Source organism: Macrotis lagotis, chromosome 3 (genome assembly GCF_037893015.1).
Source record: "Macrotis lagotis isolate mMagLag1 chromosome 3, bilby.v1.9.chrom.fasta, whole genome shotgun sequence".
Classification (NCBI taxonomy): domain Eukaryota; kingdom Metazoa; phylum Chordata; class Mammalia; order Peramelemorphia; family Peramelidae; genus Macrotis; species Macrotis lagotis.
This window is the reverse complement of record NC_133660.1, coordinates 298689734-298716719: the sequence shown is the minus strand read 5'-3', so window position 1 is coordinate 298716719 and position 26986 is coordinate 298689734. Positions and strand designations below refer to the sequence as shown.

The following is a 26986-nucleotide window of genomic DNA, read 5'->3' as shown; positions in this document are numbered from 1 at the left end:
GTCAATAATCTTTCAATTAATTATTTATCACCATATCCCCAAACTTTCATTTTTGATAGATAAAAAAGAACTCAGCTTCAAGCAATTTTATTAAGGCATTAATGGATGTATTGTACTGTGAAAAAGAAGAACAAAAAGAACAAAAAGAAGGTGAAGAAGAAAGAAAGAAAGAATGAATGAATGAATGAATTCAAATTTGTAGTGTGCTTTAAAGTTTAACATTTTGAATATATTTTTTCTTTTTTTTAAATTTTATTTATTTAAGGCAATGGAGTTAAATGACTTGTCTAAGAGAATTATTAAATGTCTGAGTGCAAATTCGAACTCAGGTCCACTCTATCTATTCTGCGCCACCTAGCTGCCCCAAAAATAATGTGAGGTATTTTTTTTGCCATCCTTATAAAAAATGCCTGAGTAATATACTAGTTTTTAAATTATTTTTCCATATTTCAGATGGGAAAACTGAGTTTCTAACAGTCCATATCATATATTTAAATTATTATGTATTTGAACTAGAGGGAACATTGGAGAATATCTGGTCCTTGTACTCCAAGAACTTACAGAGGAACAAACTGAAATTCAGTGAAGTTCAGTGATTTACTCAAGGTTAAAAATTTAATATCCTATATTAAAACATGCTAAACTTCTCAATCTCTTATTAGGAATATTAGAAATGAGGCAACTAAAGAGTAAAGTGCATTGATCTGGTACAAAACTTTGACTCAGAAGGACCTGTGTTCAAATCTTTACTTGCATATTTACTCCGGTACATTTTTTAACTCATCTCAGCCTCAGTAACCCTGTCTGTAAAAGCTGAATAAAAATAGCATCTACCTCACAGAGTTGTTTTCAGAATCAGTTGAGATAAAAAATACAAGGCAAATCTAATATATATGCACATATATTATATATTAATGTATACATTATATATAACATGGATTTTATTTTTATGACTGTCATAATTATCATAATCATAAAAAATTTTCTTCTTATCTGAATGAAATGATCTTTATGAATAAATAAAGGAATTTCAAAGAAACTGTGTCCTAGTCTGAAATCATTTCAGATTAAAAAGTTCAATAAATCCTTCTTCAGAGAAAGAATTCTAATGGTTACTAGAAAATGGCAGATGTCCTTCAGGATAATTTTTTTAAGAACTCTTTTTTTTCTTACTGGACAAGTTGGAGTGTAGAATGAATGATATGTCAACAATATGTTAACAATTTAGATTCCTTTTATTTCTTTAAATTTATTAAAGACTTTTACTCAAATGCACAATTGTTTAAAAATTTTGAATTTCAAAATATTCCATTGTTTTTTTAGATTTTTGCAAGGCAAAGGGGGTTAACTGGGTTGCCCAAGGCCACACAGCTAAGTAATTATTAAATGTCTGAGGCTGGATTTAAACTCAGGTCCGCCTGACTCCAGGGACAATGCTTTATCCAACTCCGCCACCTAGCCGCCCCTATATTCTAGAATTAAAAAAAAAAAAACTTATTTAAGTGATAATTTCTAAAATAAATATGAACTTGGGCATCTAGGTGGCACAGTTGATAGAGCACCAGTCCTAGAGTCATGAGGAACTGAGTTCAGATCTGACCTCAGATACTTAATAATTGCCCGGCTGTGTGACCTTGGACAAGTCACTTAACCCCATTGCCTTAAATAAATAAAATTAAAAAAATAAATGTCAACTCATCTCTTTGTCCCCTTCTAAGCAGAAACAGTTATATTTTTGTATAAAGAAATTAATGCTAACAGATTTGAAACTTGACCAAACATAGAATTTCTGGTCTTTATGTAGGACAAATCATGCCCTGCACCTTCTGGTCATCTCAAAATAATCATAACAATTAAATATTATGATAGCCCGAAAGGTACATTTCAAATTAACCGAGTTGTTTGTATAAAACCCAGAGATGTATCTTTAAAACTATATAATATATATGTATATATATTATATAGTTTGGTATCTATAAAAACATACATTTGTTTATAGTGGAAATAATTGTTTAATTCGCATATTTTTTAGAATAGACATATGCATGCATAAGGTTGTACAAATGTGTACATGAATGGATATATATTCCATTTCAAACCCTAACTTCATTTGTATTTCCATCTAACTATAATTATTTATTTATAACATTAAATCAATGACTACAAATAATTATTTGGATGTGGAAACAAGGCTAGAATTAGAAGCAAATGTTTACACATACATATATACATATATGTATACTTATATACATATATACTATATATATATATATATATATATTCACTTTGAAGTAGGGTTTCCCTTTATGTGCCTTGTGTTGTTCGCAATTATGTTAATAATGATGACTCAGTTATTGATACTTTATCTGTAATGTATTTACATATCTGAAGGTGAAAGCTTTTTCTGGAGTGCTCCTTTGAGATTATTGGCCAACCAGATGCAAGAATATATATTTCTTAGTAATAGTTATTTCAAAAGTAGGAATTAATTGCAGATTAATTCAATATTAAATCACGTTTGCTTCCTCTCATAGGAGTCAAACTTATAGATATCTAAGAAGAATCTTCAAAGAGACCTAGACAGTATTAAAATGGAATAACTAAATGGCTGAACAGGTTTGGTATATGACTTGCAATTCATTACTGCTGTGTTATAAGAGTTGAGGAGCTCAATGATTTTAGAAAGGAAACAAAATGAAAAGACTTGAATGAAATAAAGAAGCAAAATCAACAGAACTTGGAGAACATGATGAATGGTAATAGCAATAATGTTTTAAGAACAACTTTGAATAAGTTAAATAGCTGATTATAAATCCCAAATTAGCTACACAGGTTATATGAAGAATTCTGCTATTTGCATCCAGACAATTAACTGGCAAATAAAGGTGTAAATAAAAATTTACATATTTATTCGTTCTTATATATTTGTGGATACTTATTTGTGTTTAATGATAACCATAATTAGATTGGAGAGAGAAAAGGAATAAAAAAAGGAAAATAAAAGTTATTTGCATTATCATTTAGTTGTTTATTTGAAAATAATGCCTCCTTATAAAGTAAACCCCACATAAATCATGAACTTTTCTACATGGTACCAACAAAGTCCAGTAGAAGAAATGGAAAGAAAAATTCCATTTAAAGCAATTGAAGACAATTTCAAATACTTGGGAATCCACCTACCCCAAGGCAAAAGCAGAAACTAAATGGAGAGCATCACAAAGCATTTTTCACACAAATAAAGTCAGGATTTAAACCATTTTAAAATGCCAATTGCTCCTGGGTAGAGTTAATATAATAAAAATAACAATTGTACCTAAATTAAATTGTTCATTCACTGCCATACCAGACTACCAAATATATTATACAGAACTAAAAAATGCATTACAATTCTTCTGGAGGATTGAAAATATCAAATGGAGATCTTATGCCAGAAGCTAGTCATTACTATATTCATTTACTCCTGTTTCTTTTGTACCCATTGGGCTACTTCTCTATTTCTAGCCAGCACCAGACAGTAGCGATAACTACTGCTTTATATTATTGTTTTAGATCTGGTAGGCAAAGTCCTTCTTTTGCCTTTTGTTTTTGAAATTAATTCCTTTGATATTTATCATCTTTTGTTCTCTTACTATTGTACTTTGTTGGTACTATGTAGAAATGATCGTTATTTATGAGGGGTTTAATTTATAAAGTAGTTTATTAGTTGGTTTTCAAGGTATTTTGAAGAGTTCAATCATATTAACTCCAAAGACTGACAGCTGGCTTTCCTCATTGCCTTTTCTATTCCTTTAATTTTTAAAAATTTTTTTATTGCTATTATTTCTAATACAAGGTTGAATAATATAGGTTCATAATGGCATCCTTGTTTTACTCCTGATGTTACCTTGAATGCTTCTAACTTATCCCCACTACATAAAATGCTTGATGTTGATTTCAGGTACATACTATTTTACAATCCTAAGATAAACTCCTTTTATTCTCATTCACTCAAGGTCTATTTTATTTTTATTTTTTTTAGTTTTTGCAAGGCAATGGGGTTAAGTGGCTTGCCCAAGGCCACACATCTAGGTAATTATTAAGTGTCTAAGTGTCTAAGACCGGATTTGAAATCAGGTACTCCTGACTCCAGGGACAGTGCTCTATCCACTGCGACACCTAGCTGCCCTTAGGTCTTTTTTTTTTTTTTTTAATAGGAAAGGGTGCTGTATTTTGTAAAAGGTTTATTTGGGATTTATTTAGGTAAACATAATTTCTGTTTGCTTTTTTGACATGGTCAATTATATTAATTGTTTTCTTAATATTATATTTCATTCCTTCCTAACTGGTGTAAATCCTACCTTATCATAATGTATTATCCTAGTGACAACTTGATGTAACCTCTTTCCTAATATTTTATTCAAAATTTTGGCATCAGTATTCATTAGGAAAATCTGTCTATAAAATATTTGTCAGTTTTGGTTCTTCCTGGTTCAGTTATCAGCATTATATCAGTGTCATAAAAGGAATTTGGCATTACTCCTATTTTATCTATTTTTTCAAGTACTTTAAATTGAAATTGGAATTAAATGTTCTTTAAATGTCTCATAAAATTCATTTTTAAATCCATCTGACCCTGATATTTTTGTTCATAGACTTGACTGATGGCTTGTTAATTTATTTTTATTTCTAAAGGGGATTATTTAAGTATATTAGCGCACAGTTGAGCAAAGTAGCTCTGAATTATTATTCAATTGTCTCTTCATTGGTGGTGAATTTATTTTTTTCCATTTTTGATGCTGGCTCTTTGGTATTCTATATCCCTTTTTTAAATCAAATTAATCAAATGTCAATCTATAATCATTTTTCCCCATAAAATGCACTGTTTTATTATTAAAGTTCAATTATTTTCTTACTTTGAATTCTAGTATTGTTTTAAATTTCTTGAATTTCTAATTTGGTATTTTATTTTGGATTTTAAATTTGTTCAACTTCTAACTTTTGTAGTTGCATGCCCTATTCATTGACCTCTTTTATCTCCATTTATTCATAAAAGCATTTAGAAGTATACATTTTCCCCTAATAAATTCTTTGGCTGCATTGTACAAGTTTTGGTATGATGTCTCATCAATGTCCTTGTCTTGGATGAAATAATTATCAGTTATTTCTGTGATTTTTTTTGTTTGATCTACTAAATCTTTAAAATTAAGCTATTTGGTTTCTAATTAAGTTTTAGCTTCTCTTCTCAGGGCAAAATATTATATATATTTTATTGAATGATGATCTAAGAAGAATGCATTAAATATTCCTACCTTTATCAATTTGATTGTGAGTTTTCCATGCCTTTCTACATGGTCAACTTTTGTTTAGTAGACATATGCCACAGAGAAGATGACATATTCCTTTCTATGCCCATTCAATTTTCTCCAGTGTTCTATCTTATCTTACTTTTCTAAAATTTGAATTAAATTTTTAATGTCTTTCTTGTTTATTCTGTGCTTAGAATTACCTTATTTTGAGAAATAAAAGTTGAGTTTCACCACTACTATTAGTGTTCCTAACTAAGTGTTCCTATAACTCATGAAGCATTACCTCTAAGAATTTGGATGCTCTGCTACTTGATGCATAAATGGTAAATATTATAATAAATTCATTGCCAATTCATCTTTTAGGAAGATGTGGTTTCTTTCCTTATTCTTGTTAATTATATTTATTTTTGCTTTTGCTTTTTCTAGTCAGGACCTGTATTTTTTTTAAATTCAGTTGAAGTTTAATATATTCAGCTCTATCCTTTTAATTTTACCCTAGATGTATCAAAGTACTTTAAATATTTTTTCTTGTAAACATCATATTTGAGGATTGTGTATTTTTATCTCCTTTGCTATTCACTTCTGTTTCATGGGAGAATTCATCCTATTCACATTAAGAATTATAATTATTATTTTTGTATTTCTCTCCATCATCTCTTCCTTCTCTGTTTGTATTTTTCTTGCTTCTTTTATCTTATTCCTCCCCATTAATGTTTTAATTCAGACTAGTCCCCCCTTCAATTTTTCTCTTCTATAAGACCCTTTTCCATATCTTCTCCCTCTTCCTTTTCCATTTCCTTTTCCTCTGTATTTTATGAGCCCCCATTTATTCTTTCTTTCCTTTTTTCCTTTCTACTTCTCTGAAGGGAAGGATAAATTTCTAAAACCAACAGAGAATGTGTGCTATTCCATATTTCAGCCAAATCTGTTGAAAGTTAGATTTACTCAGTGATTATATTCTTCCTTCTTTACCTTTGCTAGAATATATCTTTGTGTCTCTTCATGCAGAGTTATTTATTCTCTAATGGCAAAGTTTTCTTCTTCCAGTATAATTCTCTCTTTATCTCTTACTTGCTTTATACCTGCCTTATACCTACACTCTTTATCTAAGTATATTCATTCCAACTGTCCTGATATAAGAACAATTATCAAAGGATTTGATCATCATCATAACATAATCACTTCATACTCGCATCCTCTAATTATACTCCTTTCAGCTGTCCCATTAAAATTACAGTTCTCAAGAACCATAAGCATCATAATCAACTTGTACTCACACCCTCTGTCTAGGTACAGTCCCTGCAAATAGAAACACAAATCTCAAGAGCTAAAAGTATAATTGTATTACAATAAATTGATACTCATACACTCTCACCAAGTATAATCAATCCCTTAAACTGTTGCAATAAAAAATACAATTATCAAGACTTTTGTTTCCATTTAAATCTCTAATTTTTCATTTACATTTTAAAAATTAAAAAAAAGTTTAAAGCTCTTCCTGACCAATTGAGACAAAGTATCCTAACCAAGATAAAAATATTTGGGAAGTTTAATAGATAATTTATCCATCAAAAGGAATTATAATGGGGTGGCTAGGTGGTGCAGTGGATAGAGCACTGGCCCTGGGGTCAGGAGTACCTGACTTCAAATCCAGCCTCAGACAATAATTACCTAGCTGTGTGGCTTGGGCAACCCACTAAATCCTATTTACCTTGCAAAAAAAAAAATAAAAAGGAAATAATAATAATAATAGACTAACAGTATTTTTTCTTGTGATCTATTCAATCTAATTCATTGTAGGGTGAAGTGAACAAAAGTCAAGTGTTTTATTACAATTGGCCTCTGTGTTTGTCTGATTGCCTTGCTAATCCTATCTTGATCAGAATATTTTCTTGAACTTTGACTTTAAATATGAAATGCCCTTAAGAGCCGAATACTGTATTGTTTGCCTTCTATTAAGTACTGCTGGAACTAATTTAATTTATAATTAAGAAGACTACAGTCATAAAATGTATAATAGTATCATTTATAAGGAGCTTTATGTTTCTTATTTATGTGTATATTTATTTTTTATTTTCATCCATATGCGTATGTATATTAAGTTACAAAATATTCTTCCACCCTCCCTTTCCATTCCCTTCCCCTCAGCAGTGAACAAGCAGACTAGCATTGAAAGTACATATTTCTTTATAAACTTGTTTACAGATTAATAATTTTCAGTATGAGGAAATAGAATTAAGGGAAAGGGATATGTAAGAAATTATTTTTATAAAATGTTCATTAGATTTTTAAGGGTTGTATTTGTCTGTGTTTGTGTGTTTGTGTGTTTGTGTGTTTGTGTGTTTGTGTGTGTGTGTGTGTGTGTGTGTGTTGTTTGGTTTTTCTTCCTCCGGATGGGGATGACATTGTCCATAGAAGTCTAACACAGCTGTCCTAGTTCTCTGAACTGTTAAGAGGTGATCCTTCCATCAAATTGTTCATCTCACAATGTTGTTGTTAATGTGTACCTTGTTCTCTTGGTTCTGCTCCCTTAGCTCAGCATCAGATTCCATAAGTCATCCCATGCTCCTCTAAAGTCCGACTATTTCTGATTTCTTACAGAACAATAATATTTTTAATATACATGCATCATAACATGTTTAGCCATTCCCCAATTGATGGGCATCCCCTCAATTTCCAATTCTTTGCCACTAGAAAAAGAACTGCTATGAATATTTTGGAACATGTAGGACTTTTCCCTTTTATATTTATATATTTTCTTCTGGACATAGACCTAGAAATAGAATTTCTGGGTCTAAGGTTAGGAAGAGCTTTATTTTTTTGACATAGTTCCATATTGTTCTCCAGAAAAGTTGGATCTGTTCACAGTTCCACTAGCAATGCATCAATGTATCAACACACCCACAACCTCTCCAGTGGTGACCATTTTTCCTTTTTCTCATCTTGGCCAATTTGATAGGCATGAGGTGATACCTCATTGTTGTTTTTATTTGCATTTCTCTAATCAATAATGAATTGGAATATTTTTCTTATGTTTATATTTATAACTTTAATTTCTTCATTTGAAAACAGTCCATTCATATCCTTTGATGATTTATGAACTAGGCTATGACTTGTAACCTTATAAGTTTGATGCAATACTCAATATTTTTTAGAAATGAGACTTTTATCAGAACTCCTACTTGTGAAGATTGCTTCCCAGCCTTCTGCTTTCCTTTCAATTTTGGCAGCACTTATTTTACTAGTGCAAAACCTTTTTTATTTAATATAGTCAAAATCATTCATTTTGCAGTATATAATGTCCTTTAATTCTTGTTTGGTCATAAATTTATCCCCTTCCCATAGATATGATAGATAGACTATTTCTTGACCTATTGATTTATCTATGGTGTTGTTCTTTAAGTCTAAATTCTGTACCCATTTAGACCTACCTTATTTTGGTATAGGGTGTGAGATGTGGATCTATGACTAGTTTTTGCGATACTGTTTTTTAATTCTCTCAACAATGTTTGTGAAATAGTGAGTTCTTATCTGAGAATCTGATGTCTTTGGGTTTGATTGCTCCAGTCAGTTATTACAGTTTCTTTAGAAACTCTCCTAATTAACTGCTCCATTACTCTATTTCTTAAGCAGTACTGTGCAGTTTTGATGAATGCTGCTTTATAGTATAGTTTTAGATCTGCTACAGCTCGTCTACCTTCCTTTATGCTTTTTTCATCAGTTACCTTGCTATTCTTACCCTTTTGTTGCTCCAAAGGAATGTTATTATGTTTTCTAGCCAATAAAGTTGTTATTTGGTAGTTTGATTGGTTTGGCACTGAATAAGTAATTTAATTTGGGTAACATCACTTTTATTCTATTAGCTGAACATTTGACATTTTTCCAATTATTTAGAATTGACTTTATTTGGGTGAGAGGTGATTTATAATTGTATTTATTCAGTTTTTGTGTTTGTCATAAGAGGTAGATTCCGAAGAATTTAATGTTGTCTGTAGTTATTTTAAATGGAATTTCTCTTTCTGTCTCTTGTTCTTGGGTTTTGTCTATAAATTTTTCCTATATAGAAATGCTGATGCTTTATGTGGGCATATTTATATCCTGCTACTTTGATGAATTTATTCTTTCAAGTAGTTTTTAGATGATTTTCTTGGGTTCTCTAAATATACCATCATATCATCTGCAAAGAGTGAAAGCTTTGCCTCCTTGTTGCCTATTCTGATTTCTTCAATTTTTTTCTTCTTTTATTGCTCCAGTTAACATTTCTAATACTATATTGAATAGGAATGGTGATAATGGGCTTCCTTGTTCCATTCAACCCTGATTTTATTGAAAATACTCTGAATTTATTCCCATTACATATAATATTTGATGATGGGGAGATACTATTTATTATTTTGGGGAAAACTCCATTTATTCCTGAACTTTGTAGTGTTTTTAATAGGAATGGATGTTGTATTTTATCAAATGCTTTTTCAGCCTCTATTAAGATAATCATGATTTCTGTTATTTTTGCTATTGATATGTTGTATTTTTGTAAATATTCATCCAGCCATTTCATTCAGGTTATCCAATTTTTTTGGCATACAGTTCAGCAAAGTAGCTATCTCTTTAATTTCCCCCACATTGATGATTAGTTTACCCTTTTCACTTTTCATAGTATTTATTTGGCTTCTTTCTTCTTTTTTAAACATTAGCCAAAGGTTTTTTCTATTTTATTCATTTTTTCATAAAACCAAATCTTAGTTTTATTTATTACATTAGTGGTTTTCTTGTTTTCAATTTTATTCATATACACCTTGATTTTCAACATTTCTTATTTGGTATTTAATTAGGGATCTTTAATTTGTTCTCTTTTTCTAGCATTTTTAGTTGCATAACCAATTCATTGATCTCTTCTTTCTCTATTTTATTCATAAAAGCATTTAGAGATTTAAAAAAAAAAACTTCCCTTCAAAATTGTCTTGAGTGCATCCAATAAATTTTGATATGTCTCATTATTATCATTTTCTTGGATATAATTATTGATTATTTCTATTTTTTGCTGTTTGATCCACCGATCATTTAAGATAAAGTTATTCGATTTTCAATTAGCTCTTGTTTTATCGAACTTTATGTTTCAAAATGTTTTACATATGTTTTCCCATTTGATCATCATCATAATCCAGTAAAGTAAGGAGCTGAAAAATATAAGTGGTTTGTCTAAGGTCATACTGACAAGTAGCTGAGGTAAGATATAATCTCTGGTTATCTGAAAAATGAAAAAATTAAATTAGGGTAATCTGAAGGTCCATTTGACTTTTGATCTATGGCTTACAATTCCATGACTCATTCTATTTGAGATTCAGTTTCTTCTACTATAAAATTAAAAAAAATAAAATCTTGATTATCTCCCTCATAGGATTATCTTAAATTAAAATAATAATAATGATAAAGATGATGATGCTAATCATCATCATCCTCATGATAATTTCAAAGTACTAGTTTAACTTTAATATGGTATGGATATCCATTGTTCTCTCAGTGCAAATATTGTGTTAAAATTGTTTTAAATTAAATTGAATTTTCATTAGATAATTCAAGATTAAAGAATGAATGATTCACAGTAAATTTAAAAAGTGTTGATTTTCACCATGATCCCTCTTACTTCTATGAAGTCTTTGAAGAAAATCTTTCGTCACCAACATAAACAGCCAACGTGAACTGGGATTTTCATTCAGACATTAATCCAGTTTGAGGAAATACTGTCAAATTAAGTGTTAAGATGCTCCCAACTACGCTCACCACCTTGGCTTGATTCATTGCAACATAGAAGATCAGACTATATTCCCTTTTGGTGTGAGAGTTTGATAAATTAGTCACATGTTTACCCAGATGACTAAAGATGGATCAGAGGCTTCCCCCCCTTTAGTTCCCATATGTCACTGCATAAAAATCACATCCTCCACCTTAGCCCAATAAAGAAGACAGAGTCTTTCTTTTGTCAGGTAAGTTTAAGAATTCTTAAGAGATTCTATTGCAGGTCAGTGGGATTAAAGGAAAATTACAAGAGGTATATAAGTGTGGGCTCTGGAGGTTTGTGGATAATGTTTTCTGTCTGAAGTTTGATAATTGTTACTGAGAGAAACTGATGCCATAGGGTAGAGATTGTTTTTGTATCTAAAGTATGACAATGTAGCCCCTCAGAATCAGGAGTGAATATCAAGTCTTGATTCATCTTCATTAGGATCTCATGAAACTGTGTTCTTTCTTTGATTTAAGAAATGCTTACTAGTTTTAATTAGGTTTACATACACACCCTGACTTTTTTCAAAAGATTTTGATAAAGCATGTTATAACGTGTCTCACCTTCAAGAAAAAGTTTGTATAAGAGACATTTTTATATATAAAATGTCAAAACTGATTGCTTCTCTCCCTACTCCATCTGCTCTTCTCAAAGCAATCACGTTTCCAATTTTGGTCCTAATGAACACACACACACACACACACACACACACACACACACAAACACACAAACAAACACAAACACAGACAAAAAACACTTCCTGAAGGCCTGTGTTATTTTCTCTATATTTTCCTCTTTTTTTCTACCCCCAAATAATGTCTCTAAACACAAACTTATTCAAATGTAAGTGCTATGACTCAAAAACAACTTTTCTTTCTTTGTATTATCTACACTTTTTGCCATATATCCAATAGGTTTCCTTTACTTGATTACTGAAGGTCCATTCATGTGTGTGTACTCCCTCACATTCCCACATATCAGAATAAAGATACATTAGGATTAGAATCACATACCATGAAGAATTAATTTTAAATAAAGGATGAAACGTCTGTCAGTTGTTAGAGTTAAACCACAGCTATTTTGAAAACAAGGAAAGTGAAGAATAAAGCATGATCACATTGTTATCATAATTTTTGAAGATGACATTTATCAAGTTTGTTGATTTGACCTGTGAGCCATAGTATGTATATAATAACTCTCAGGGAGGAGATTCTTTCACTACTTCAGATTAGATTTTATTTCGTAATTTATTGTGTCGTAGAGATTCTTGGGGCTTTTGAATGGGTAAGTGGCATACATGCTCAGAATGATATAGTCAGAATATACCAATGATTGGCTTTGATCTCAGAATTATCTGTGAGCTTGTCACATCCATTAAAAACCCAAGGTTTCTTGCCAAAGTTATACTATTCCTCAGCAAGGTTTTTCTTCATTCTGGCAACTTTTTTTTTACCCGTTCTTTTTGCTTCAAGTCACTGGGTGATCCAGTGCATCTTTCAGTAGGTTGTCACATTGTTGCTCTTAAAGAGAAATCCTATCAGTCACATTCGACTCATCACATCCCTCAATAACCTACTGCTGTTATATTTACCACCCAGATCAAATTGATCAAACATATCAATTTTAGCAATATATATTAAACTGAATAACAGATCAATAAAAATATTCACTAAAACACGAATCATCAATTTTTAACCTTACAACAAATCTTCATGCATGGTTCTATATGCAACAAAAATATTTTAGTAATTTTACAATTTTTATAATTGCGCAAACAATATGAAAGGGTCTTCAAATTCTTCATTTTTAAATTGCCAATGTGGGTCAGAAGATTTTCCTGACTGAAGCCCAGTTCTCAACATACTATAAAATATAATCTGTCTACTGTACAAAAGGCATCTTTATGAGAAATTTTTATGAAAACGAACTTGTCATAACCGAAACTTATTCAGCATTTAGATGAAGTTGAAAATGAATAATCTCTTTTAAGATCGACAAGTTGCTTTTGAAAATACTGCATGCATTTTCTTTCCCTAAGTTCTCTATTAGTTTTGAAATACCTATATCTTCCAGATGATGCACAAGTTATCATTCCCAGAACCTATTTCCGTCATACTCCCTTATTCATTCAGTTGCAAAGTCTTACTGATTTTAACTTTGCTGAATCTTTCCTGTAAACTCATTTCCCTTCTTAAATTACCAAGTCCTCAAAAACTTTTCCTGCTCTATGGTATCTTTCAACTGGTTCTGTTGGCTTAAATTCACTAGGCAATTCAGTTCATCCTTTAATAGTCTGTCAAATTATTTGTCCTAAAGAGAATTACTAATCATGCCACTTTCCACGCATCCTTAATAACCCACAGTTGTTGCCTACTTCCTCAGAGATCAAATATAAAATTACCTTCTGTTTTTTTTTTTAAGTTCTTGAAAATCTCATTCATGCTAATTTGTAAAGTTTTCTCATACTTCACTAGCTTGCTGGCCCAGATGCCATATACAGGATTTTGAGGAAGGAACACATAAGTTCAAATTTAACCTCAAACATTTATAAGTTGTACAACCTTCAATAAATCACATAATGTCTGTCTGTCCCAGAACCTGGGATGATAATAATAAGCACATACCTCCCAGGGAGATTAAGAGGATGAAAAAAACACTTTACAACTTTAAAATGTTATCTGAATATTATTACTGTTGTTTTGCTCCATAGTCCATTATCACTGGTTTCATGCTCTTCCTCATGCAAGACACTCCATCTTCCTACTCAGGGCATTTTTATTCCTCCAATGATTCATAGATATCCTCTGCTAATTCATGTTACCTCTCCATCCCTATCTGCCTACAAGTCTTAATTAAAATTCTTCATTCTCCAAAGACTGTCCAAATTCTCCCTAATGCACATATTTTCTTTACATTATCTTCAATTTACTTCAAATGTACAGACATACACATAAATCTGGGAAAAAAGAAAATAAAATCTCATATACTATTAGATAATACATATAAATAATATTATAATATATGCAAATAGATACAAAGAAAAGGACAGAACAGTCCATACTCCAGGAATTCAAACTCTAATGGGTAGGAAGATGGTGTGACTTTGTCTTTGTGTGCATGGCTGTGTGTGTGTGTTTGTGTGTGTTAGTAGTGTTTTTAAATTGGACCGAGTTAATATAGCTTAATAAGAGTCTGAGGAATGTTGCCCCTTCATATGTTCTTGAAGTCACATCCAGTAACTTATCCATTACATATGATTTAAATTGACTTGGTCTCTATATTTTAGAGAATGACTCATTAGACCATCTGATTATAATAACTGAGAAGAATTCTCTCAGTGTTTTAGATTGGATACATCTGAACTTGTGAACTTTGTATTTTTCCAAAATGTATTCTTAAAATTAACATCTTCATAATTACTGTTGTTATTGAGGAGATATTGCAATTATACCCCAGATTTATTTCTAAATTACCTGGGTTTAATATGTGGTTATAATACTTTCTAGTTTTGTAACAAATCAGCTAACCTCCATGAGTTTTAGTTTCCAAAAAAATTAAAGAAAAATGTTCTTTGCAGTATGCAACTCATAAGATTACTAGAAATAAAATTATATTTTTAAGTTTTAACTTACTTAAATTAGAAATATTCAATATGCGTTCGGTTCTTTTGAGAATCCTTGTCTGGGAAAGGTAAAATCTGATATTATTGTTTGCTATTAAACAACTAATGGATAGCAATTGTCTTTTTCCATTTGCAGATGAGAACTCTGAACGTCCTTTGACCATCAGTCTTACAGAAGAGCAAAAACCCATTCCTTCTATTTGTCTGTATTCTTTTCCAAAACAATAGAGAAGGGAACAAAGCAGAGTTTATGGAGAAAAATTACTCCATCCCAACTGAGTTCATTCTCTTGGGAATCACCAGTGTTCCTGAGTTAAAACTGGTCCTCTTTGTTCTCTTTCTCATAATTTATTTGATTATTCTTATATCCAATTTTGGGATGATCATCTTAATCAGGTCAGATCCCCAACTCCATTTGCCCATGTACTTTTTCCTTAGCCACATGTCCTTCTGTGACCTCTGCTACTCCTCAGCCATTATTCCCAAGATGCTGGTAGACTTCTTTGCCAAAGACAAATCGATTTCCTTCACTGGTTGTGCCCTGCAGTTCTATTTCTTCTGCTCCTTTGCAGATTCAGAGTGTTTGCTATTAGCAGTAATGGCTTTTGATCGTTACATGGCTATAAGTAACCCTCTGCTTTATACCGTAAATATGTCAAGCCGGATTTGTTATTTATTGATTGCAGGTGTCTACATGGTGGCTATGGTGGATGCTCTAATTCATACCACATTAACATTCACATTGAATTTCTGCAGATCCAATGAAATCAATCATTTCTTCTGTGATATTCCTCCTCTTTTATTAATCTCTTGTTCTGATACACATGTCAATGAGTTAGTGCTCTTCACTGTTTTTGGTTTCATTGAAGTAGTTACCATTTCAGGAGTTCTCATCTCTTACTGCTACATCATCTTGTCTGTGTTGAAGATCCGCTCAACTGCGGGCAGATGGAAAGCTTTTTCCACCTGTATCTCCCACTTAACTGCTGTTGCTATCTTCCAAGGGACTCTTCTTTTCATGTACTTCAGACCAAGTTCTGCCTATTCATTAGACCAAGATAAAATGACATCCCTGTTTTATACTCTTGTCATCCCCATGTTAAACCCTTTGATTTATAGTTTGAGAAATAAAGATGTGAAGGAAGCCCTGGGCAAACTAAGAAAGAAAATATGCTTTTAACATGAATGCTTTTCACTCAATGATTTTGAAAATGTGGAGAGACTGAAAATCTTGTGTGTCCAATAAAATCATCAAAAGTAAAATGAGGTATTTCAGGTTTTCTGTAACAGGCACACAATTAGGATTTTTGTAGAATGGAAAATAACTCCAGAATTTTCATATTTCAATGTCTATCTGAATGGGAATCTTTTCTAAAACAATTTTGTCAATTGTCTGTATTTACAAATATTCCTTAAAGTGAGACTGCATATAAGAGTTAAGAAAGCCAACAATTGATGTATAGATTGAATCTTTGGGATCATTGTTGTGATAATACATATTTTACCCTTTTGCTTTTGCATTTAAGTCCTATATCTTACTGTAGAAGATAATTACACAGGCGATTAAATGTTTTATTGAAAAACAAAATGATGTGATTTCAAAAGTCATCAGTGATACAAGCAAAAGTCATTTAATCTTTCTAAATTACAGTTTCCTAAGCTGCATAATTATGGTTTTATTATTAATGACACAGGATTATTGGTTTTACCGAACCTGTGATTTCATTTATGAGAGAAGTTACAGGTAAGGAATTATTTCCTATATCAGTAAAGATGAGAAGAGCAAACTAGGAATTATATTTAAAAGATAGAATTGAATTCATCATCTAAAGCTCAGTTCTATAAGTTACCAATCATTTTATTATGATGCTTAATTTACAAAAATGTCTATATTTTTCGAACTTCATAATTGCATAAAAACCCTCATTGTCAAATTGCTTAATCAAGTATAAAATAGAACCATTATAAAACACAGTTTCTAGAAATTTGTAAGGCAGAATTGTTGGTTGGGAAATTGTTTATTCTTAAAATTTCTTTTCATCTAAACTTTCTAATCTCTAGGTATTTCTAAATCAAATATTCTTGAGTAGGAGTCTGTTTTATGTTTCATTTCGAGCTTTTTCACCACTTATCTATTACACTATCAGTGATAAATAAATGTTACATTAGCTTAATATGCATTTTCTTCATTATAATGAAGAGTATCAACATTGCACATTATGTAAAATCAGGTTTTGCTTGAAAGTAAGATTTTCTCATACTGGATTTCTGAGAGAAATAAAGCCCAGTTTAGACACACAGGATAAAAAAAGTATAGGATAAATATTCTGCAAAGGAAGCAGCAACAGAGTGAGATGGGGGGGAGTGCTTTATAAATGATATTATCTCACTATTAAGTAAAAAAGGAGTGAGGATTTTTATGTGTCTATGTTTTACTTCAATGGATATTTGTGGATATGCCCACCCTCTTTCTTTCTTTGAAGTGTTTGAAAAGTAATGGCATGGAAACATACTGTTTCCATTTAATCGATGTACTGATTGTTTTTGGTAAGCTATTTTGTTGTTGTATTGATTTTTTGATAGAATATTATGCTGATTTAAAAAAATGTTTCTCTGAGGAGAAAGTGATAGGAATATATAGCATTAATTCTTAAAATAATGTACAGAAATAAAAAGTATTGTTACAAGCAGAGAGGAGTAAGAAAGGTGATCAAGGTAAAAGGTGCAGATTTAAGAAAGCAACAATAACGTCAATTCAATAAATTTGTTTGTAGTGACAGAAGAGTACCCTATCTTGAATTAGATGCTTCTCATATGGATGAACATAGGAAGATGTCTAAATGAAAATATTTAGATTATCCAGTATAATGCATTTCTGTTATCTAAAATATGAATTACATATATTGAGTTGATGGTTGTTCAACTAACTAATCCTTAATATTTGTTATTTTCTCCATATTTTGGGCATGGAATGTGTACCGTCAGGTTATATTTTCAGGGAGTTAATGATGTCTGATGCATTGTGATTTTCTTGGTAGGACATGGTTGTCTTAGATGATGTATAATGTCAAGAATGAATTCCTATGGTACTGTGTTCTTTTTCAGACTAAGGAGTTAATAATAGGGGAGGCTAGGTGGTGTAGTGGATAAAGCACCAGCCCTGGAGTCAGGAGTACCTGGGTTCAAATCCAGTCTCAGACACTTAATGATTACCTAGCTGTGTGGCCTTGAGCAAGCCACCTAATCCCATTTGCCTTGCAAAAACCTAAAAAATCAAAAAAATTAAAAAAGAATTTAACAATAAACTTTTAAAATCTTTATAAAGTAGAGTTTTTTCTAGATAGGAATTGCATCATTGCCCCAAACTCATATAATTATTTTGCTTAGCCATGGTCAAAAATAATGTTGAATATAGCCATAGCCTACTACCCCAATCCTGGGATCAATAATGGATAAAATGAGATGATTGACTAGTATAAGGAACATCACTGTGCAGCTACAAGGTCAGTACTAGCATCTTGACTAGGTAAAATAGGCATTTTTCCATCAAGATATATCAGGAGGATGGACACTGAGAAAGGGATATTGTGGGTCATGAACTGGGGTTTGAAAAATCATCACATATTTTCCTTCTAAACACACACACACACACACACACACACACAGAAGCACACTCAAAAACATACACACAAACACCAACACATGCAAACACCCCAATTCTAGCCAACAGGGATAAAACTGGTTCTTTGTCTGCTAATGTTATGACAGAAAATCAAAATTATGACAGTTATACATATTAGAATGTCATAAAATTTTTTTTTTCTGCTGAGTTCATGTCAGCAGGAAGAGGACCAGGTTTAGGTCATGATTATAGAAACTACAAGAAACTGCTGCTAGGGAGAGACATTCTGAAGCAAAAGCAAATAAAGATTCATTTTAGCAGTTCATGTCAGCATTTCGGTCATTTTCAAAGATATCGATGAGATATGGAAGAGATTTGGAGAGGTGATGGTGGAATGTCCATTCCTTTCTCGGATCAGGAATTATGGGGTCATGGATTTAGTTTCTGTGACTGTACATGACTCAGTCCTGAGAATGTATACATTGTTATTTCTTCCTAGAAATGGGGGGTCTAGTTGCTCTGAATGGTCCAGAATATATTCTAGGTGCTAAGTAAAGACTTCCCATATCCCATGTTCAACTTCATGCATAGGAAATGATCAGTTATGTTACATTCGGAGGTGTAGTTTCATCAAATGGTTTTTGGATACTTAGTCAAGAGACAAAGGGCAGGGGGTAGCTAGGTGGTGTAGTGAATAAAGCACCGGCCTTGGAGTCAGGAGTACCTGGGTTCAAATCTGGTCTCAGACACTTAATAATTACCCAGCTGTGTGGCCTTGGGCAAGCCACTTAACCCCATTTGCTTTGCAAAACAAAAACAAAAACAAAAACAAAACAAAACCAAAAAAGAGACAAAGGGCTCTGAGAAAATATAGGCAATGCTCACAGAATTTATATGATCTTCTCTCTCCCTGCCAAAGCATACACATATTGCTCATATCAATGGTACTTAAAAGCCTTCCTCGATCTTATTAAAATAATCATATTTTTCTTATTGTTTTCTCAAGTGGTTTTCTCAATTAAAGTCCACATGTAGGTTGGAAAAATGAGCAAATAAATTTGAAAATAAAATGAACCAGACAATAAAAAGTTTCTATGTTGATAGGAAAAAAGAAAATAAAACAAAAACTGAAGAACAGAAATTCAAAACAGTGGCATCCAAAACACTTGCATAAATTGATACTGAGAGAAACGAGCAGAACCAGAACATTGTACACAGTAATAGCAACCTTGCATGATGATCAACTAAAATTGAATTATCTCTTTCAGTGATTGAGGACAATTCTAAAAGGCTTGCGATGGAAGATATTGCTCACGTCCCGGGGGTGGGGGAACTATGTAATCTGAATTCAGACCAAAGCAAGTTATTTTCACTTTTAAAAATGATTTCCTTTTCTCATATTTCCCTTTTAATTTTGATTCTTCTTTCTAATATGGAAAATTTGGGAACAAAACAATGCATGAATGTCATTGCTGTTATATATTGAATTCAGCATCATTTCTAAATTGTTCATTTTGAATCTTTCTCCCAAACTTGATCGTGTTATACTTATAGTAGAATTTAGAATATGATTTCAAGGTCCACATTTTATAAAAGATATTTAATCTGACATTCTATAAGGTTTCATTTTGCCCTTTGGATGACAATTGAAGAAAGAAGAGGAAGAGGAGGATGAGGAAGAAGAGGAGGATGAGGAGGAAGAGAAAAAGGAGAAGTGATGAAGACTGATACAGGACTTTCGATTTTAAGAGTACTTGTAATTTTATTCTGAGAATATCAATGTGTAGAAGGGACTATGGCTAATATTATATCAATAATATTTATTAAAAAGCTAAAATTTAGAGTGATTTTTTTCCCTCTTGATTCATACCTAATGTTAAAAAAGTAATTTAAACATCCAGACACCTCCTGAATTTAAATGCAGCATACTATATTTTACACTAATGCATGCTTTTTTTGACCAACAAAGTTTGTAGGATCTAAAGATGGAAAGGAGACCACTTCCAAAAATATAAGATGAACATTGACGCAATCTGTTTATATAACTTGGGCAAAATCATACAGACTATTGTGGAATGAAAGTATTTATATAACTCAGGTATTATAATTCTGAACATATTGCTATTTTTATTATTTGTAATTTTATTTTTCCAGTATAGCATATTGCTACATCTCTATGAGATACAAGAATTTTATTTAAGATTTATAGTTGATGAAATAGCACTAAATGTAGTGTCAGAGAAGGATGAGTTCAAGCCCTGCCTTTACCAATTGTTGCCTTCACAAATTTAAAAGCAATTTAGAGTGAACAACATATATTGTTTATTATAAATACATGAACTAGCTAGAAAGAATATAAGAAGAAAGATGTCATTTGCAACCAGAGAAATTGCTGACAAAGGAAGGGAACTTAACCTCTATGGGCTTTAGTTTTCTCATCTGAAAATGGGAAGTTAGTTAGAATTTACTTTTTTTTTACAATCAACTGCTAAGAATATTGTCCCTCTAAAATTTGGTATGATTTTTTGTATACATACAAATTTATCTATAATTCTTCCATTAATAGAAGCATTTGTGTCAATCTAATTGAAATCAATTGATGTCATTGTAAAGAAACATGCTAAATTAATTATCGGTAATTCATATCTTTACCTTTGTACATTTACGCAGATGGTCCTTTTCACTCTCCTCTGACTAGATATTTTATTTTTAATGTACTTTATTTCTTTGCAAAATTAACATCAATATAGTGTTTTGACTCCATCTTTCTTTCTAATTTAATCTTTTATCTGTCCCTATACCCAAAAATATATTTGATCAGAGAAAGATATAGACAGAGAGACAGCAAGAGACAAAGACAGACAGACAAAAATACTAAGAAAAATAGAGACTAAGATAGAGAAATTGCAATTAAAAAGAGCAAATTCATAAAACTAACCTATAGCAACAGAATAAAATAGAACATGCTTCACAGACTAGTTTCAGATTTTTGTAATGAAAATTTTCTGCTTTCCTAAAATCGTGACTACATTTATGTTGTTTTTCCAGAAAATTTTTATTTGGTAATCAAAACCATCCATTGTGCATACAAAAATTATTTTTCAGCTCTTACTTGCTCAGAAATTCTTTTCTTAAGCATAGATCTGCCAGGTAAGTTATTTTGTGATCCCTTAATTTGCTTTTGATTTCATTCTTTATTTTTAAATCCTGTACCCATTTTGACTTTATCTGGGTATGCTCTATGACATTGTGGTGCATAATTTGTTTCTGTCAAGCTGTTTTCCAAATTTCTCTTTACTTTTTGTCAAATAATGATTTTTTGCCCCCAAAGTTTAGATCTTTGACTTTATCAAATGCTAATTTATTATGACAATTTTTACTGCATGTTATGTACATAATCTATATATCATGGACCCATCACTTTATTTCTTAGTCAGTACTATGCTATTTTGATAATTACTCCTTTGCAAAACAGTTTGTGATCTGAGTATCACATTTTTTTCCCATTCATTTCCTTGATGTTCTTTACCCTTTATGTCTCCAGATAAATTTTGTGATAATTTCTTCTAATTTTATAACAATTGCAGTTTTACTGTTATGGCACTGAATAAGTAGATTAATTTAGATAGACTTCTATTTTGTATTGTATAGGCTTTAATTACTCATGAACACTTAATATTTCTCTAGATTTTTAGATCTGATTTTATTTTTGGGTAAAGAGTTTTACAATTGTGGCCTTTTATTCCCTGGTATTGGCTTAATAGCTATGTTTCCAAATATTTTATATTGTCTAAATTTTTTTGAATGCAATTTCTCTTTCTAAAGCATGTTGCTAAATTTAGATGGTAATGCAGATAATTTGCTTGGATTTATTTCTTCCATAACTTTGATGAAGATAAATGTTTCCATTAGTTATTTTTTATCTCGATTCCCTTCTATTCTCCAAGTATACATTATGTCATCTGTAAAAAATGCTAGTTTTATTTTCTCATTGACTATCCTAAAGCAATCAGTTGCCATTTCTTCTCAACAGAATGATAAGCATTTTAGTAAAAAATTGAATAATACTGCTAAAAATGTACATCCTTGCTTCATTTTTTATTTTAATTGAATACATTATGCCTATTACTAATAAGACTTGCTAATAGTTTAAAATAGATACAATTTGTGATTTTAAATAAAGCCCTATAAATTGTTACTTTAAAATGTTTAATAGGATTATTGCATTTTGTCAAAAGCATTTTAGTCATTTCTTGAGATAATCATTTAATTTCTGAAGGTTTTATTATTGACATAGTCAATAATGTTGATAGTTTTCCTAATACTGAACTCATCTTAGCTTCCTTGCATAGAAATCACATCATTGTAGTGTATGTTTGTGATAGAATGCTTGAGTTTCCTTGCAAATATTTAATTTATGATTTATATTATTAAGAATTATGGCTTTATGTTGACTGATATATGTGTAGTGAATTTAATAATAATTTAATTTCTAGGCTTCCTTTTTAGAAGCAGTCCCTAGCCATGGGAAAATCTCAAAGCAAAGAAGCCAGAGTAATTTGTTTTAATCCTGAAAGACTGCATTCTTTTGCTTGTGCTAAATGAAACAGATTGGCAAAAACTGTACTGTATCCAAGCAAAACTAATAAATGTGCAATCAAAAACAATTCCAACAAGAATCGAGGACACCTGGTTTGTACTACATGGATTGTCAAAAAGTAATTTTTTTTACTTTTCCTACAGAGTGTACTCGTTTTGAGATGACCCAAATAGATTTTTCTGTCATCCACATTTCCCCTCCCTTTACCATTATGATAAAATATATGGTTCCAGACAAAAAAAAAGGAGCTCAAATGAGGAGAAATTCCATGGATCAAATATGATGGCCAGTGTTCCTCTCAACAGTTCAGTGATCATGGTAATCCTAAAGGACTTGTTAAGGATAATCACTTCCATATTCAGAAAGAAAAAGAGAAAAAAATGGAGTCAATGCAGAGCAAGGCACACTAATGTTAACTCTTTAAAATCTTTTTTATGTTTTTTCTTTCTTCTAATTTTCCCCCTTTAGTTCCAATTCCTCTTTCACAGCATGACTATATTGGAAATATTTTAAACATAATCTTAAATGAACAACTTTAATCAGCATGGTCACTGTCATGAGGAGAGGAGAGGGAAGGGAGGGTGGTAGAAAAATGTAGAAATCATTAACTTGCAAATAGATGAATGTTGACAACTACTTTTACATGTAGTTGGGAAAAATATAAAAATCTAAAAATTTATTCCCTGCAATGAAAAAAAAATTAAGTAAACCACTAGACTATTGCTGACATTGAGTTTCTGGTCTGCTATCATGCCTAGGTTAGAGACTGGTTCAGTAAAAACATCAATTAACAACATCAACATTCATTTGATAAATTTGTCAATAATTTTCTTTACTATTTTATCTCTTCCTGGTTTAGTTATCAGTCATATATTTACAATGTAAAACAAATTTGTAAAATTTCTTTGCTTCCCAAATAGATCATATAAAATTGTAATTAATTATTTTTAATGTTTGTATCCATCAAGTGCTAGAATTTTTTTTTCCCCTTAGGTAGTTCATTGATGAACTTGTTAATTTATTTTTCAATATAGGGTTATTTAAATAATCTAGTCCCTCTTCTGTTGAGACAATTTATGTTTTTGTAAATATTCATTTCACTTAGATTGTTTGATTTGTTGACTTGCAATTAGCCAAAATATTTCATAATATTTCTTTCATTTCATTTGCATTGGTGGGTAATTCACAATATTTATTTTTGATAGCAATTTGGTTTTCTTCTTTATAAAAATAGCATTTCATTTTTCCCAATCATGGGTCAAAATAATTTCTTTCATTCATTTTTATGAGATATTGAGTTCCAGAGTTTTCTCACTTCTCCCTTCTACCTCCTGAAAACAATAGCCGATTTGATATAGCATATTTTAATATAGCATATATATATATATATATATATATATATATATAGTTATGTAAAATATTTCATCTTGGTCATATTTGTGAAAGAAAAAACAGATGAAATGGACAAAATATGGAAAAAAGTAAGTGAAGAAAGTCTGATGCACTCCACATCCAGAGTTCTAGTTCTTTTTCCAAATATGGATAGCATTTTCCATCAGGGGTTCTTTGTTCTAGTCTTGTATTACTGTGTTTCTGAGAAACATTGTCATTCATAATCATCTTATAAAGTTGTTGGTACTGTGTATCCTGTTTTCCTGCTTTTGCACATTTGCTTTGCAAACAGTTGATATGAGACTTTCCAGATTTATTTTATATCTTTCTATTCATCATTTCTTAATGCATTAATTTCATATATCACAGTTTGTTCAATCATCACCCAGTTTATGGGCATCCCCCCGATTCCAATACTATGCCACCACAAAAAAGACTGCTATAAAGGTTGCTGTACACATAGATACTCTACCCCCCATTGAGAGTAAGAATACAGTGTTTACTTTCATCAGCATTTTTAAAACATTATTAGATAATCTCTGGTAAAATTTAAGACTATTACACTGTAGCAAGTACTACGGGCAGTTACCAGAGCAGTAGGAGTCACAGACCAAAGGTATACTGGTTGACTGAACACTTCAGTATTGAGTAGGGAACTTCTTAAGGGGACAGATAATACCTATATGACTTCAAACCTATCATTCACCTCCCTGTGAGCAGAAGTGAATTCAGAGCTGGGATGGTCAAAGGATATGAATAGATAGTTTTCAAATGAAGAAATTAATACTATATATAACGTGGAAAAATGCTCCAAATCTTTGATCAGAGAAATCGAATTAAAAAACTATGAGTTTTCACCTTATACTGACGGACTGACTAATAGGACAAAAAGGGCAAATGATCAATGCTGGAAAGATTGTGGGACGGTTGGGAAATTAATATATTGTTGGTAGAGCTGTGAAGTGATTCAATATGGATATGGAATTATGCCCAAAGAGCAATAAAATTGTTCATACCCTTTGACCCAGAAATTCTTGGGACTAATCCCAAAAGAAATGTGTAAAGGGAAAAGTCCCATGTGTTCCCAAATATTTATAGCAGCTCTTTTTGTAGTGGCACATAATTTGAAATTAAGGGTATGCCCATCACTTGGGGAATGCTTAAATAAGTTATGATACATGAATACCATGGAATATTATTGTTATATAAGAAAACATAAATGATTGGACTTTAGAGAAGGATGGGAGGAATTACCAGAGCTGATGCTGAATGAAGGGAGTAGAACCAAAAAACAAAGTACACATTATCAATGACTTTTTTAGATGATCAGTCCTGCTGGATGCAGCTGCACTCAGCAGTTCAGAGAGCTGGGCAACCCTATTAGATTGGCTATGGCCAATGCCATCCCATCAAGAGGAAGAAAAGCAAGACAAAACAAAAAAAATACATCAGAATCTGAGGAACACTACCTCCTCTTTTCTTTTTTTAAAATATCTCATTTTTACTTCTTTATCTTAATATTAATTTCTCATTTAGGAAAGGGCTAACCTGTAAACTTGCTTTATGCAGCTATGTAAAAACAATATTAACCAGCCTGATCTCCACTGAGAGGAGGTGGATGGGAAGGGATGGTGGACTGGAAATTTTGTAACTTAGAAATATACATAAGCATATATACGAATGTAAAAAAAGAACTTTCATTAACATATATTTGCAAAAGTAAAACATCCATGTAGAATAGAATAATGAGTTGGGGGCAGTTGATTCATGCTGATCCTCCTCTTTTGTCATTGTCTTCTCAGCTACAATGTGTTCTTCCTTTTCAATCTCCCCTGAATCCCTATAGAAATAAAAATCAGACATCACTTCCAATGTGATTCCTGGGAGATGGGACTGTGCATACACAGGATTTTACTGGCTAGCATCCACCAAGCAGATCTGTATTAACTCCCTTGGAATTACATGAAATGGTAATACCCACATAGCCACATAGAAAGTGGAGAGTATGCATTGTGCAATATCATGGTTGGGAGGTTAACCTATCATGTTTCCATCATAGTTCAGTGATCTGCCCAAGGATCAATGACCACTAAGAAGGGAGGCTTCTTGAAAGTTGTCTGGTTAGGGAAGGTGCCCAGTAATAATTATGACAAGAGTGACAGCATCAAATTTCAAAACCATTTCTTGGCCAGTGTACCTGGATGAAATGACCTTAACATCAGCTGGATTTTCAGTGGTAGCCATGCCATCTGTTGCCAAAATAAACTTTTCCCAAGTTCTCCTCTAATTAATTGGGAAGATGCCTTCACACTTTCTTTTGCAGAAGTTCGAAACATCTAAATGTCCAGATGGATGTGCTCCAAATGAATTCATGCGACAAGGAATTTGAGGAACTCCTTCATCTTCATGATACCTAAGACTCTGGACATTGTGAAAGTTTCTTTTCAAATATCATTGCAATGGAAAGCAAGAAAAATGTCATATAAAATGCTCTTCTGAGCAGATGGAAAGAATGCTTTCTCCTTTTTTTATGATTCAGAGCTAGTAGTGGTATTTTTGGATCAAAGGGTTTGGATAATTGGTTGCCTTTGGATGTAGTTCTAAATTGTTAAACTGAATGGTTGGATTAGTTTACAACTCAAACAGCTGTGCATTAGTATTTGAATTTTCCCCATCTTCTCCA

The 26986-nt window shown here is 31.6% G+C and overlaps 1 protein-coding gene across 2 annotated transcripts; it reads left to right on the top strand.

Moving 5' to 3' along the window:
- Positions 1-10783: 10783 nt before the first annotated feature.
- LOC141516901 (olfactory receptor 5W2-like) lies at positions 10784-15869 on the top strand. Of its 2 annotated transcripts, XM_074227857.1 has the most exons (3): positions 10784-10805; positions 13027-13031; positions 14970-15869. In XM_074227857.1, exons 1-3 carry the CDS (start codon positions 10784-10786, stop codon positions 15867-15869), a joined length of 927 nt encoding a protein of 308 aa, XP_074083958.1. The 2 variants fall into 2 exon arrangements, with proteins under 2 accessions (XP_074083958.1, XP_074083957.1); XM_074227856.1 differs by lacking the exons at positions 10784-10805; positions 13027-13031 and having other exon boundaries at positions 14940-15869.
- The last annotated feature ends 11117 nt before the right edge of the window (positions 15870-26986 follow it).